The 15,362-nt window shown below is 41.1% G+C and overlaps 1 protein-coding gene and 1 long non-coding RNA gene across 3 annotated transcripts; both read left to right on the top strand.

Moving 5' to 3' along the window:
• Positions 1-2,098: 2,098 nt before the first annotated feature.
• On the top strand, positions 2,099-6,160 carry LOC141758277 (uncharacterized). Of its 2 annotated transcripts, XM_074619500.1 has the most exons (5): positions 2,099-2,422; positions 2,541-3,227; positions 3,725-4,477; positions 5,570-5,779; positions 5,876-6,160. In XM_074619500.1, the coding sequence occupies exons 1-5, from the start codon at positions 2,404-2,406 to the stop codon at positions 6,061-6,063; spliced, it is 1,857 nt and encodes a 618-aa protein (XP_074475601.1). In that variant the 5' UTR covers positions 2,099-2,403; the 3' UTR covers positions 6,064-6,160. The 2 variants fall into 2 exon arrangements, with proteins under 2 accessions (XP_074475601.1, XP_074475602.1); XM_074619501.1 differs by lacking the exon at positions 3,725-4,477 and having other exon boundaries at positions 2,286-2,422.
• A 968-nt stretch (positions 6,161-7,128) lies between these two features.
• On the top strand, positions 7,129-9,914 carry LOC141758278 (uncharacterized). Its single transcript, XR_012591852.1, has 2 exons — positions 7,129-9,222; positions 9,383-9,914. It is a non-coding gene; the product is annotated as an uncharacterized LOC141758278 (long non-coding RNA).
• Positions 9,915-15,362: the final 5,448 nt, after the last annotated feature.

Consider the following 15,362-nt stretch of genomic DNA (forward strand, 5'->3'; position numbering starts at 1 on the left):
TTACATAAAACATGCTGTATTTGTCAACATTTAACCCCCAGAGTTGTTTATCAAAATTATAAGAAGGGTGATCTGATTAAAGTGTTGTACAAATTATGCTAATGTCTAATTGCAGCCCAGCATTAGAGAGGATTTTCATAAAGCAACCACTGTGGTTTGCTAATGTCCAAAGTAAGCACGGCACTGTTTGACTCCAGGGAGCTGGATTAACATGAATAATTATTAGGACAGATGAATTGGTATTACTCGGGCCTTACTGGTCATGCTGGCGAGCTCTCTGTGCCCCGCTTCTGGCATACTGGTATTAGATGTACCAGCTATCAAATAACCAAAGTCGTCTGCTCACACATTGTTGATTGAGTAAATACAAATGTTCAAATGAAGCACAAGGATGTGTGCTAAGTATCAACACTGAAACCAAATGATTGTCATAAATGAATAACATGATCCAAAAAAAAAAGGAAACATGCTGCACCAACTCATATTTTATAAGACATTAACCAGCATCTGTATGTGTGTTCCTATGAATCTGGTTATATAAGGGAGCTGGCAGACACTGCCGGTAGAAGCTGACACTGGTAAGCTGCTCTGGGACTTGGAATCGCTCCAGAACAACTAGTTCAACAACATTACTGTACCAGCGCTGACGTCAGAGTTTCTAGGAAGCAACAGCTGATATAGACTTATCATAGCATTACTTCTGGCTCGCCACATGATGTCTTTATCGCAATCTTAAATATGCTTCGGGGGGGGGGGTGTAGGTGTGGATGTGTGAGGCAAGAGTTGCTCAAATCCCCTGGCGTTAACATTATTTTTAAAAATAAAATAAGATATAAGATAAGTCCCAACTGGCTGACTTTATGTCAGCATTGGCCTTGCAAGGTTCAGAAATTATACAAAAAACGTACAGCCGTGTTGAGCCATTTATAACCCATGACATTTTTAGAAGTTTGGTAAGAAATGTCAATATTCACACCAGCATTGATGTGTTTTATCCCAGTACAGTCAAATCATTTCATTTACAGCTTAAAAAAACATGATTAAAGCTTCAGTAGGTAGAATCCAGAGTTATCTTCCTCGGCATAATAAACGTGCATCAGACCCACGGGACTGCACCGCCCTGCACGTTCATATGACGTATCCGGTTATACCAGCTTCCTGCTAGCTGTATGTGGAGGTAATAATGGATATATTGACTGTGATTCATCACTTTTATTATCTTATAATACACCCATGGGCTGTATGCACTAAGCCTGTACCGTGGTGGATGTATTAACGTCTCTGTTCCCAAACAACCGGCTATCGGCCAGTAGCTAGTAGTGCTAGTAGTGTGACATAAACAAGATTTAATGTAGTTATAGGCTATTTACTAACACGCAGGGCAAAAGCACAGGACACAACCTCTTATACATCCATGGTCTGTGGTCTATTGTACATTGATTTTGGAGGTCATAGACATGAAAAAAGTTTGAGATCGCTCTCAAAATCTGTGTGCTGGATTTTTCTAACTCCCATTTTATGTCCATCGCTCACTTTATGCTCCTCTGGGAAGCGGCCGGGCAAAAAAAGTATAATAAATAAATAAGTAAGTAGTTATAATAGTATGCATATTTATAATATTTTTATTGTTCAACACAGGCCATTTCGGTAGAGACATTAAAATTATGACAATAGAATAGAATAATTTTGTTTACTTTTGTACGGCGCTTCATTATGGTAGTCGACTCGATTACAGTCCAAAATGGCGGAGGCGTAGGTTTGCTGCTAAGTGAGTTGCAACGGTACGTATAATTGACTTTCACTTCTTAGCAATTTATGTTCTTTGATGATATTTGAACATTTGCATTTTGTTATGTTTCTCCGCTCATTTATTCAGATTTATTTCCTTTAGTTTGTTTCCTGTCTGTATATATGTCTATTCAGTATTTCAACTGACATTGTTTTTAATTTCTTTCCCTCTGTTAAGGCAGTATGAATAGACAAACATTTTTTTTTTCTTTTTACATCTGAGAAGTTCACTTGGTGCACTACACCCCTGACACAAGCCACATATTGCTGTGTAGATATATATAATACACAGCAATATGTGGCTTGTGTCAGGGGTGTAGTGCAAACAGCACACAACTTCTATGAAACAAGCCAGCAGGTGTAATTCAGTGTGACGGTGCTGAAAACGGAAAAATGTGTCTCAGAGCAGGACGTTCCACTCAGCTTATCTGTTCTACATCAAAATTCTGTTGGTCCTGGTGGCACATGATAAAGTAGGGCGTTGCTACTTTCTGTTTTAAGCAAGTAGCAACTCCCTACTTTACAACAGTGTGAGCTACATTAAGTGATCACACAGAAAGGGAGACAGAAAGAGAAAAAGAGAATCTACTTGGTTTGCAGACAACAACAGAAAACATGAAGAAATCTGCAAAAGGTGAGTCCATAAAGTCTCATAATGTGAATGAAAGACGATGTATCAACAGTCTTTCTGTCTTCAAGTATTTTTATTTTTTTTTCATGTTACTATCTCTGACTCACTTTCTTTCTGTCAGAGCTGAATGCGGTACTCGTGGGATCAAAAAGCTCCCGGAATTATCTGGTTGGAAACATCGTCCTGGGAAGACAGGCGTTTGATCCAGCAGATGTAACATCCTGCTGTGAGAGGGCAGAGGGAGAAGTATGCGGGCGAACAGTCACGCTGGTCAAAGCCCCGGGGTGGCTGCGAGGATATACCCTCAGTAATACATCCGAACTTTTCAAGACAGAAGCGGTTCTCAGCGTCACTCTGTGTCCACCTGGACTGCATGGCTTCATCCTGGTGGTTTATGCCGAACTACCATTCAAAAATGAGTACAAGAATGCAACAAGAGAGCATTTGCAACACTTTTTTGGTGATAAGGTTTGGGATCACACGATAGTGGTCTTCAGCCACAGGGGCCATCTGGGCCACAAAACCATTGAGGATTACATCGCGAGGGAAGGGGCGCCGCTCCAGTCGCTACTAGAGGCCTGTGGTAACCGATATCACGTCCTGTGTGACGATGGCACAGACAACGACGAGAAGGTCAAAGAGCTGTTTGAGAAGATTGACAGCATGGTGGCAGAAAACGGGTGCTATGAAGCGGACAGCACGCTGGTGCAAAGCGTTGAGTCGAAGAGGAAGGAAGTGGACAAAAAAGCTGAGGAGTTGCGTCTGCAGTCACAACAACAAAGGGAAAAGCTCAGAAATCTCCTGACAGGTCAGCTGAGTTTGATTATATAAATGTATGTTTAAGGTTTAAGGTTTTCACACCCAAATTATCTTTACAAACATAAACATATCATAAGGAAAGTGAACGCCGAACATGGCTATTGTTCGTACTCACATCTGTCAAGCTGGCAGCTTGTGGAAGACTCTGGTTACGTGCAATCATTGCAGGTAGGCCGTCCAATCATTACATTCAGGCCGAATTAAATTAATTCATGATTGCGACATTCACAGATACAGGATTTTTTCTTTTTTTGTCAGAGCATTTGATTTATTGATTGTTGTCGAAATGTAAAGAGCATTTCAGGTAATATATCAAAAAAAAATTCTAAATTCTTTACCAACCCTTCCTTCAAGTGGAACCTTTCTAATCTTAGATTATATCGTTAGAAATTAAGGACCGAAGCCTAAAAAATAATACCCAAGTTGTAATAAACAAGAATTGTCCTTTAAAAGTACCACAGTTCTAATAGATGTCTTCTTACGCAGAGCCAACACCCAACCTGAGGATCTTGATGGTCGGGTGGGTGTTTTCCTGTAAGAGTGCCTCTGGGAACAACATTTTGAGCGCTGAGATGTTTCAGTCTGGTGACAGAACGGTAAAAGCATTAAAGCAAAGTGGCGAGGTGGCCGGAAGAGAGGTCGTCATCGTGGACACTCCTGGATGGTGGAAATTCCTCCCAGTGGAGTTTACCCCTGCGATTTTGAAGTCTGAGATTTTAAAAGGAGTGTCTCTGTGCTCGCCATCACCAAATGTCATTTTGCTGGCATTGCCGCTTGACACATCATTCACCGATGAACAGAGAAGAGTCACAGAGGACAACATGAGGCTGTTTGGACAGAGAGTGTGGAGACATGTGATCGTGCTGTTTACATTCGGGGACGCTTTGGGGGACAAAACTATTGAGCAACACATTGAAAGTGAAGGAAAGCCTCTCCGCTGGCTTATTGAGAAATGTGAAAACAGGTATCATGTCCTTGACAATATGCAAGCAGCTGAGGGTCAGATAACAGACCTGCTGCAGAAGATGGAGGAGATGGTGGCAGGAAACCTCTCTTTTTACCTCAGTGCCGACCCTGAAACTGATGATCCACAACCCGAGGAAGACAAATCAACGGAAAACAAAGATGAGAACACAGCCAAGGAGATCACAGAACAACTTTCAATCCAATGGGACCGCAGTAACTGGGAAAAATACCACAGCCGATCAGGAACAAACAGTATGGGATTACCACCAATCAGTAAGTATCCAGAGACATAAACAGAAAGATACCTTTTTAAACATCATAATTGCGATAAAACGGTATAAACATTATTGTCGCACCAGGAGTAGTTCTGATAATCATTATGATTGCTTTAGTTTTGCAGCATGCTGTTATTTCTCTCGCAGTGTGTTTTCACATCACAGATGATGAAAAAGGTATTAAAACGTGGGTCTTTCAGGTACAACATGAGACTGATGTAGCTGTTATAGGAGTTTACTGTGGTGCAGTAACTGGGCAGAGGCCATTAGTGATATATTTCTCATAATTGTAGATGAGGGGTAGAACAAACTTCAGAAATAATGTTGAGTATTCTCTAAAAAAAAAAAAAAGCATGAACCACAAGACTATATGAGAAGTAACGTAGTCACCATGACGTCATCCATTGGTTTGTGGACTGCTGTTTTGAAGCCTCGAGTTCAGCATTTTAGCCGTCGCCATTTGTTTTTTGCAACCAGAAGTGACATGAGAGGGTGGAGCTACGTACAACTGAATAAGACATTTCTAGGTGACGAAAATTTTTACAGTTAACTTTCATGAACTGAAAACACGCTGTGAAAGGGTTAAAGTTGTAAGATGAAAACACGGACAACTCTTAAGCCTCGGCCACTCTGGGAACGTCAGGATCGCGTGGCGGCTGCGTTACCTGTTGTTTTTTTATTTCAGCGTCCGTGTTAACAGGTTAGTGCAGCCACACTGCTGTGATTATCATTTTTATTAGTTACATCTGTGTTTTTCCTGCTTTGACAAATCAAAATATGTGCAATGAGAAAAGTTTATTAAGGAGAAACTAGTAGAAATGTCCAACTGTTACTTTTATGATTTATATGATTTTTAAGTTCAAGTCAACGTAGTGGTACTTTATAAGTCATTTTCTTCAGTAGTTTACCTGACATTGCCCTCTAGTGTATCAAGTACAACAACTTCTATGCAGCCCTTACCCGGACATAACTGCACACAACGATTACATAGATTTATAAATTAAAAAGCCCATCATTACATTATATTGCAGCAGTATCTTAAATTAGTTGTATCCCTTGTACTAACTTGATTATTGTATTTTCTAACCAGTGAGTGATAGCAAGCAGAAGTCTGAGGGTTCAGAAGGAGAGGAAGAACAGGAGCACCGACATAAAGATGACCAGTTTAAGGCCGATTTTGTAGCAAGTGAAGGCGATGCAGCATCTGGGCTTATGAAGAGATGGATGGCACTGCTGGAGAGAGAGTGGAGCAGACGAGAGGTGGCCGTGGAACCGGCGGCTTGGAAACATATCCGCAAGGGTAAATAAATCAAATACCTACATGCATATAACTTGTGTCTTGTTCAGTTTTGTATTGCTTTAACATTCAAAGTCTTTTTCTCTCCACCGTACGCAGATGGGTATGACACCTCCGAGCCAGATAGTGATCAGATGCTGAAATCGAGGGAAAGGGTAAGACTGTGGATGTCATCTGGGTATTGGACAGATCCTGAGACCTCTACTATCGGCGAGGAATTGGAGGAGGAAGAGATACCGACAGAAGACTACAGGCAGACTGTAGAAAGTCACTCTACTGGAGACTGATGCTCGCTGTCATGTCATTAACCTGCTGGCTGCATCTTATTTTGTAACCCTGTGGTGCATTTGCTCACACCGCTGTTTAAGGCTCATGAAAGAATAACCGGGTTATTTATGTTCTATATAAACATCACAACACCAGGAGAAGACTCATAACTAAGATACAGATACTGAGTGGGTGGCAGGTCAGCTACAGTCAGTCAGTGAGACAGGAGATTTAACAAACGGAGAGTCTATAATAAGATAATAATAATCAATGATCTTGAAATGGCCGGCTTTAGCCCTTTTGGTGCCCTAGGCAAAATTCACCCCGTGGGTTAGAGTTCAACACCCCAAAATCAAATCAAATCAAATCAAATCAAATCAATTTATTTTTGTATAGCGTCAAATCACAACAGAAGTTATCTCAAGACGCTTTATATATAGAGCAGGTCTATGACCGTACACCATAGTTTAGAGACCCAACAGGATCCACCAAGCGCGCTGTGGCCAGGAAAAACTCCCCGATTACTGGGAAGAAACCTGGAGCAGAACCGGGCGCAGGGCGGGCGGCCATCTGCCGAGACCGGCTAGGGGGATAGATAGATAGAGAGAGAGTGAGAGAGAGAGAGAGAGAGAGAGAGAGATAGAGAAGCAGCCACAATAGCAGTCTAGCAGCTGTAATAGCTAATACAAGTAGGACTGATAACACAAAACCAATAGTGGTGGATGGAAAGAGTGATAATACAACTATCGGAAAGCCAGCACTGTCCAGCATCTCTCCTCAGTACGTCCATGTGTGTTGGTGTGGGACGTCCCTGCGATCGATGCCCGTGCGTTGGTTCCTGCAGCATCAGCATGCTTGCTGGGAGCTCTTGATGTCTTTGGCAGTGATTGAGAAGTGTTATTCTCCAGGCTGCCACATTGTCACTAGGTGTTGGAAATCCCTCGTTAGCATTGGCAGTCCCTCGTACAGACGTAGTTAATTAGGGATGGTAGCAGTTGGTGTCAAGTAGGCACCGACGCGGCAGCAGATGCAGCCACAATACCGGAGACCACCAAGATCCAGGTGAAACCCTGCTCCAAGTGTACCAAAAGACATCACAGTGGTTTTAAGACAAGAATTAAACCTGCAATAGACAGAATATTTTTGGCATCATTGGACACAAATTCCATAAAAACCTTTCAGCATATTGTAATTCAAGTGTTCTGAGAGAAAACTAGACTTCTGCACCTCCTCATGGCTCTGTTTTCAGGCTTTAAAAAAAGCTAGCCCATGACAGGAGACTTTGGCCAATCACAGGTCATTTCGGAGAGAGAGTGTTCCTATTGGCTGTGCTCCGGCTGGTGGGCGGTGCTTGGTAATTCCTCAACAGATCCCAACATGGCTGCCGGGTCACAAGCTTTCTCATTTTACAGCTAAACAGTACACAACGAGATGTTTCTGAAAACATTTGAGCCGAGAAATAGGCATTACAGTAACAGAATACTGATCTGTATTTGATCAGCGCTGCCTAGTTTGACCGTTTGATCGGAGTTCGTGAGTGATTGACGCGTGGCTCTCATAAACGGTAGCTGTACGGCACACTCCAGATCAGCTCTGATTGGTTGTTTTCGTCCAATCTGTGAACTCTTGCAGATGCCATTAGGAGCACCGGAGGACACAGAGGCACCAGATCTTTTTCAGATTACCTGTCTCATGCATTAGTGTCAGGATATAGTGACTGTTTTATAAAAATAACTTTTTTTAATCCTATTTGCTCCATTTCTACCCTCTGCTGCTTTAAGATGAAACACAAGATCAAATGTTTCAGTGTGGTGGACATTGTGTATTATAACTATAGTGTACCTTTAAGAAGAATTACCACAAAATGTAATGAATATGAAAGAACAACATGAAAAGGTTTTAAATGTTGCGGATAGGAATAGAGGGAGATGGGTAGCGAGAAGTTGACAGAAGGGTCAAAGACGGTGAAAAATGTAGAGAGGAGCATCACATGAAGAGTGATGAAGACTTGCGAATGCGTTCTTGAATCCTGCTGAGGCCCCTGAGCTCGTTAGCGGGACCGTCAGAGAGGATCAGGAGGTCAGGGGATTACCAGCAGAATGGCAGGACGGGATCTCTCTGTTTTATTACAATGAACATTAAACCAGAGCTAAACCCTCTACATCTCTGTACACACAGACAGACAGATATCTATATAACACACTCACAGCAGCAATGTGCAGCAACCACTTACTATGATGTATGCTTTTGGATTTACCTTAAAAATGCACCCTTAAACATTACTCAGTTTCTTACATACACACACACACACACACACACACACACACACACACACATAAAAGACCAACATGTGTGTTTTAAAAAGGGGAGAAAGAGAGAAGAGGTGGGAGGATAATCAGTGCTTGAAGTAGAAAAGTGCCAGTTCTCTCTTATTCACATGTTGGCGTGTGTATCGGCCGCTATCAGCAATCTCTTGTGACTTATTATTTAGTCATTATTTCTTTAAGCATGTGATACTGTGTCAGTCATAATCAGCTGTGGTTTTATTGCTATATTATTATACATGGGTTATGCATCTTCTATAGTAGGCCTATAATACTCAAATAATATTCAACATTATACGGTTAAGATGGTGTGTTTAGTGTTGATAGTTCAAGTGCTTTCCTGTGTTATTAGTAGCCTATAGTAGGGTATCATTCAGGTTTTAGGAGCAGTATTTCAACAGTGAATAAAAGATACTAGGAGATATTGGGTTTGGGGGTCCTCCCCGAGAACATTTGAAGGTTTTTGACTTAAAATTCTGCAATTTGACATAATTTTGGACCATTATTATTATTAGTGAATTGATTATTTTATTTTTTTACACGTATCACAGCCTTCGTATGAACATTTAATTGTTCTGAAAATGTTTGCCCTGTAAAAAGAAACAACAGATGGAGGGGGTGGAGCAGGAGAAGAAGAAACTGGCGGCGTGGTCAAACAGTCAGATTTTGCCATGAAACTGTCAGACAATTCTACATCTCTCTCTTCAGAAAAGCCCTGCTTTTTCCTCTCTGTCATGGCGCGAGTGACAGCACAAATTGAAAAAATCTCTGGATATTTTCGCTCCAGCTCATCCGGGCGCTCAGAAAGAGGAACAGTCGTCACCTCAGGATCAACACCTTACCACCAAAATGAAAGTCACACCTTCTATTGGACATTGTGGGCTGACTCCTACCACCAAACGGGCCGTAACTAGGTCTGAGTCAAGGTGAATAACATGCAAAGGTAACCCTACAAACTGCATGCCAAACCCTCGGACCAAAGCATCAGAGTTTACCGAAGATTTCTCAGATAAAGGCAACACCCCCTCCAAGATCGCCGACTGCGAGGCTGCACTGTCCCTCAGAATGACTGCAGGAACTTTAGGGCCCCCATCTGTCAGTGAAACACAACCGTTCATGATAAAAGGAGAGTATACATCAAAATCATGATTAACTGAACTGGATTGACTTGGCACACTTTCAGACTTCAACAGATTAACTGCTTTGGGGAGCTTGTTTCTTGTTATTCAAGTCAAAACAGTTGTTGATGGTGTGACCCTGCTTTTTGCAGTAGAAACAAACTGTATGTGTTTTCTGTGCTGCTGTTCCTTTTCCCTCTTCAGTAGCTCTGCCCAGGTGTGCTGCACTCCTCAACGAGGTGCCCAGGTGTGCTGCATTTGCTCAACGAGATTGGGAAGGAAGTGCTTAGAAGCTCCTGTGCCAGCAGCAGAAGGGGGAGGCTTCTGGTGTGGGGACTGCTGGTTTTGCTGCCTCTCAATTTAGGACTTGATATTTTGTCTTTTCTATATTTTCTTGTTAATAAATCCTATGAATTTGAGAGTTTTAAAGGTGTCTTCTGTGTTTGGTTTGGGTCAGTGTTAGAGTGTTGTTCTCATTAACACGGTCTTTCATGATGCCACAACTGACCCCCAATGCTCAAAGTAGAGGAAAAATAAGTGCAGGTACTCCTCCTTTTTCACATTATTAGCTTATATCAGCAATTAAATACATCAAATAATACATTTACTCACAAAAGGCTCCACCAGGTCTTGGGGTCAGAGAGAGAAAAGTAAATTCTATGACACACTTTGAGTCCCGAGTATGATAAAAAGCCTTTAATATTACATGACACCTACGCGGTTCAGCAAATGTCAAGATCAGGTTGAATCAGGCTTTTCTTTAGTGTGGCTCTTAACTCCAGAGTTAGACTTTTGATATTACTTTCCTCTAGACACATTATAGTTTTCTCCCTTCTGATGAATCTATGTGAGTTGAAAATGTTTCAACCTCATGATGGTAAAAAGACTAGAGGAAAACAAAAGAGATAAATAGAGTTGTTCCGATACCGATATCAGTATCGGAAATGTGTCCGATACTGCCCAAAATTTGGGATTGGGTATCGGGGAGTACGCCAGTAAATCCGATACCATAATTTATGAATCCAGAAAAAATCAACTTGTTTGACCGTAAATTAATTTTTCTTCGCCGCTCCAAAACAGTAGCCTTCGCTGGGCTGTCGCCCTGGATGAATCATGGCTGTCACTGGCAACTACTGTTTTTGAGTAGCGAAGAAGAACTGATTGATTTTGTCACGTGACGATAGCAAACAACAACAGTGCGGTGCTAGTGGAGAGTGTAATGGACGGTAACGGTAGACAGAGCGAGGAAAATGTATGCTGTTGCCAATATCTCACAGTTTTCTTCATGTTTTACAAAAGGTTTAACCTGAGCCAGGCCTTACAACAAAAATAGTAATCATATCCATACATGGTAGGGGTGGAAAAAAAATAAAATCGATTCATCTATGTATCGCATTTTTTATGATTCTGAAATTGATTTTTTTAATGCAAGAATCTATACCTTTGCTTCATTTGAGTCTATGCGGATGTAGAAGAAAGTTATCGCTTTTATTGTTGTAGCCTGAGTACTGTGACGTCATATCCGTATCCTTCAACCAAAACAAACCGCAATGAGCCAAAACGACAAAGCAGAAAAAGGCGGAGGGTCGGCGTGGATACGACCTGCACCCTCACATTTTAAATCCAAAGTGGTAAACACTACGCATACAGTACAGTACAGTTCTCCCACGAGACACAGAGACGATAGGAGAAAGACTGACAAGGAAAAACTAGAAAGCCCACTTTGTGCTCAGTCAGATAACAAAAGGTCAGAGAGCAGTGTTTCCTCTTCCTGGTGAGTCCATCTTCTTCCATCTGGTCACTGCCCAAAGCTTGTGACCACAGGTCAAGTCAAGTTTATCATTAAAGCCCAGGTACCATAAATAATGTCTCAAAGGGCTTTACAGGCCCACAGCAGCAATGACCCAGAGACAAGCTTTCTAAGAACACAAGAATAAACAGACATCAATGTATAAAAGGAAGAAACCTTGGGAAAGGAGAGATCCATCTAACAGGGGCTGTGAAAATGGCGTTAAAAATTATTAATCCTGTCGCAAGTGATTCATCTCATTATCTCAGGATAACAAAGTGTTTTTTATCGTGATAACAGTTTAATATATTATTCTTGTAAATAGTTATCTTTAGAGGACAAAGAGTAGTTTTCACAAGAGAACAACTTAATTAGCCGGTTCTCTGATTAACAAAATCAATTATCTTGAGATAATTAAATAAAAGAAGTAATTGCAACCACGACTCCCATCTTGTGTACAGTAAAAAATATGAACTATAACAATGATAATCCAACAGTATAATTGGTCCAATACAATGATAAATTAGGATCAGAGTTGGTGAAGATTGACTCTACTCACTTTCTTACCCTCTCATGTGAATAAAAGCCAAATTTCACTTTAACAGTTTGAGGCAATTTGCCTTTTATCTGGAGCCATCTGTGAGAAGATAAAATAAAATCTGTCCTGTCATCTGCAAAGCTGCTCTGAAACAAATGACTGGCTCAAGTCTCCTTGGCAAGCAAACCCAGAGATGCTCTGCAAGTGTGTGATTTCACAGTATCGGAAACAAGCTGTGAGCACAACACTGTCATTTTAATAGCTTTTTTATGGTGAACTTGTTAACAAATATAGCTGCTTATTTACACAGATACAGACTGAGTAATAGCATGCATTTGGAGTTGTGTTTTTGGCCATCTGGTGAATTGAAGTCCAATATTCTCTCTCTTTTAGCCCTGTATTTGGCCTCCACCAAGGGAAATATCTGGCTCATTAGTAGCTAAATGCTCCACTATGTTCACCAGCTAGTCAGCTTTTTTCTCGCACTGGCTGCATAAAGTCAGTGAAAATAACTGAGCAATAATCATCACTTGAAGAGTATCCCTACATACACCCAGCATCTCTCACTGAGTAGTAGAGAAACCCCCTTCTACAGCAACAGCAGATCAACGCTGCCCGATGACAAAGACGTTTTTTGGCTGGACCGCAGAGGGCCAGCCCTACAAACGCAAAAATCTGTCACTGAGTGATGAAGTTACACGATTGGTTCTGCTCCTTTGGGGCTTGAACCCTAAATACAGTTTTCACCTGCCAAAAAATTATTGCAGTTCCCACTTTGTGATTGAAATGTTTTTTCTGTCTCAGAATAGTTTGATTTCCTTCATGAGGTTCATATCTGACAGATTATAGCCCACTCAGTCCCTTTTACCTGCTGAAATTCCTTTAAAGGACCATTACAACTCATAGTTTTTACCTGCCAAATAGTGATTACAGTTCCTACCTTGTGATTGAAATGTTTTTTCTGTCTCAGAATAGTTTGATTTCCTTCATGAGGTTCATATCTGACAGATTTTAGCCCACTCAGTTCTTTTTACCTGCTGAAATTCCTTTAAAGGACCATTACAACCCATAGTTTTCACCTGCCAAAAACTGATTGCAGCTCCTACTTTGTGACTGAAAGTTTTTTTCTCTCTCAGAATAGTTTGATTTCATTCATGAGGATTATATCTGACAGATTATAGCCCACTCACTCCTTTTTACATGCTGAAATTCCTTTAAAAGGACCATTAAAACCGATAAAATACAGTTTTCACCTGCCAAAAATTGATCGCAGCTCCCACCTTGTGACTGAAAGTTTTTTTCTGACTCAGAATGGTTTTATTTCATTCATGAGGATTATATCTGACAGATTATAGCCAACTCAGTTCTTTTTACCTTCTGAAATTCCTTTAAAAGGCAGACTTTAGTGGTCCAAGAGGCGAACACATGGAGTTGGACATGTGTGTCAAATTTCAAGTCAATCGGACTTACGGTGTGAGGGGCGGGCGTGGCCTTTCCAAAATTGCGTTTGGGCGTTAATTACAGCGACACCATGTGGCCGATTGGAGTCATATTTCTTGAGAAGCACTATCACATCATTTCCAGTTATTGGGCCAAGTGTCATGTTTCTAGCTCATTCCAGCTCACGGGAAATTGAGCCGCTGCGGCAGACAACGAATAATAATAATAACAAATTCACACAAACATAGAAGAGTTCTGCCCCTTTGGGGTTTGAACCCTAAAAAGTAGAGTTGGGTCTTATTAGTTTCATTAGTTTTAAATTAGGTTTATATACTACTAATTTGTTTTTATGGAAAAAAAAAATCTGCCTGGATTACATTCAATGGCCACATTAATGTTAAGATTGTGATTAGGAAAAGAAGAAAAAGTTTTCTGTTGAATGTTAATAAAGTAAACATGTCCTGTGTTGTAGTTGTTTTTTTCAAGATTAAACCAGACCACAATTTCAACCATAAAATACGTTGTTTGTCCATGCTCTCTACAACGACGGCTTTGTCACTTGAACGTAAACATATGTTGTTTTTGGGCACTTCCTGAAATGACTGCTTCTGTCGTTCTTCTTGGGAGGACAGTTTTGGGAAAATGGGATTTTTTCTTTTTTAAAAAGGGTTGTTTTTCTTAAAGTTTAACACTTTTAGAATTTAGTTTTCATTTGACAGCAGTGAAATGCTGTGGTAGTGAGGTCAACTTGTTTGTTTGAGGTTTACAGAAGTCAAATATCTGCCACAAGAAGCAGTCAATTATTCTCAAATAGATCTTACAAAATAAGGCTGTGCCTCTGTCAAAGCTGCGTTCGAACAAACAAAATATTGCTGCAGAGCAAATTAGAGTTGATGCTTTGGTACAATAGATGATTGATTTGTTCCATTGGAAACATTGATTCACATGCGAGTGGGGAGATGTAATGCGGTGATCCCAGAACAGAACCACTAGAAGAGATGAGTGTGTATATCCGTTAGCTGTTAGCAGCGGCGATGCGCTCAGCTACTGTATGTGTGTACTGGTAGTTCTGTTAGCAGTTAGCTGCCAAATACACCGTCCAAAACAATAAAACTGAGCAAACTGTTGTGTCTCACTGGGGGCTTGTTAACAGTAGCGAGTGAGGAGTCAGCAGTCAATCAATGGCAGTATCAAACAGGCAATTAAAGGTGTTTTGAGAAAGTGTCAGTCACTGCAGTCATAAATGAGCAATATAATGTAGTTTGATTAGCCACAGAGTATCAGCATGCATTTGGTGTTGTGTTTCTGGCCGTCTGGTTAATTGAAGTCCGATATTCAATCTCTTTTAGCTCTGTATTTGGTCTCCACCAACGTCTGAAATAATTTGGCTCGTTAGCAGCTAAATGCTCCACTATGTTCAGCACAGAGGTCACGAATATTTACCGTCAATGACTGATTTTCTTTTTTACTTTTTTATTGACGTTGGGGAATTGACTCGTGGCTCTGCTTCAACTGTGCGGGAGCCTGTGGACGGCCGACCAAAATTTCAGACATGTCACAAATACATCCGATTTTCCGGCGGCCGGTTGGGAGGAGTTAATCGGTCCTTTGTCCCCCCTGTACTCTGCACAGCAACGAAACAGAGTCGTGCGGCTCCAAATTCTGGCCAGAAATGGAGTAAAATCTTACAGTTTATGCCCAGCTTTAGTGATCATGGTTTGGGATACAATGACTATTTCGTTACAATAAGGAGAGCTTGTTCTCATGGTTACAATAATAACACTGTTAACGCTGTTAGCTCTGTCAGCCCTGTTGCTGTATTTTTGCACGGTTAGCACAGTTAGCTGCTATAGCCGCCGGCTCAGCTGTCTCCATGCTGAGAGCCGTGTGGAGGCAATAGAAATGCTCCCAAGCTCGCATTTAGCACCTTTAATAAAGATTCAGATTTTCATTTGACAGCAGTGAAATGCTGTGGTAGTGAGGTCAATTTGTTTGTTTGTGGTTTGTAAAAGTCAAATATGTGCCACAGATGTGCAAGAAGCAATCAATTATCCTTAATTAAATTATAAACTGCGAATGAAGACAACATAAGGCTGTGCCTCTGTCAAAG

Source organism: Sebastes fasciatus, chromosome 20, assembly GCF_043250625.1.
Source record: "Sebastes fasciatus isolate fSebFas1 chromosome 20, fSebFas1.pri, whole genome shotgun sequence".
Taxonomy (NCBI): Eukaryota; Metazoa; Chordata; class Actinopteri; order Perciformes; family Sebastidae; genus Sebastes; species Sebastes fasciatus.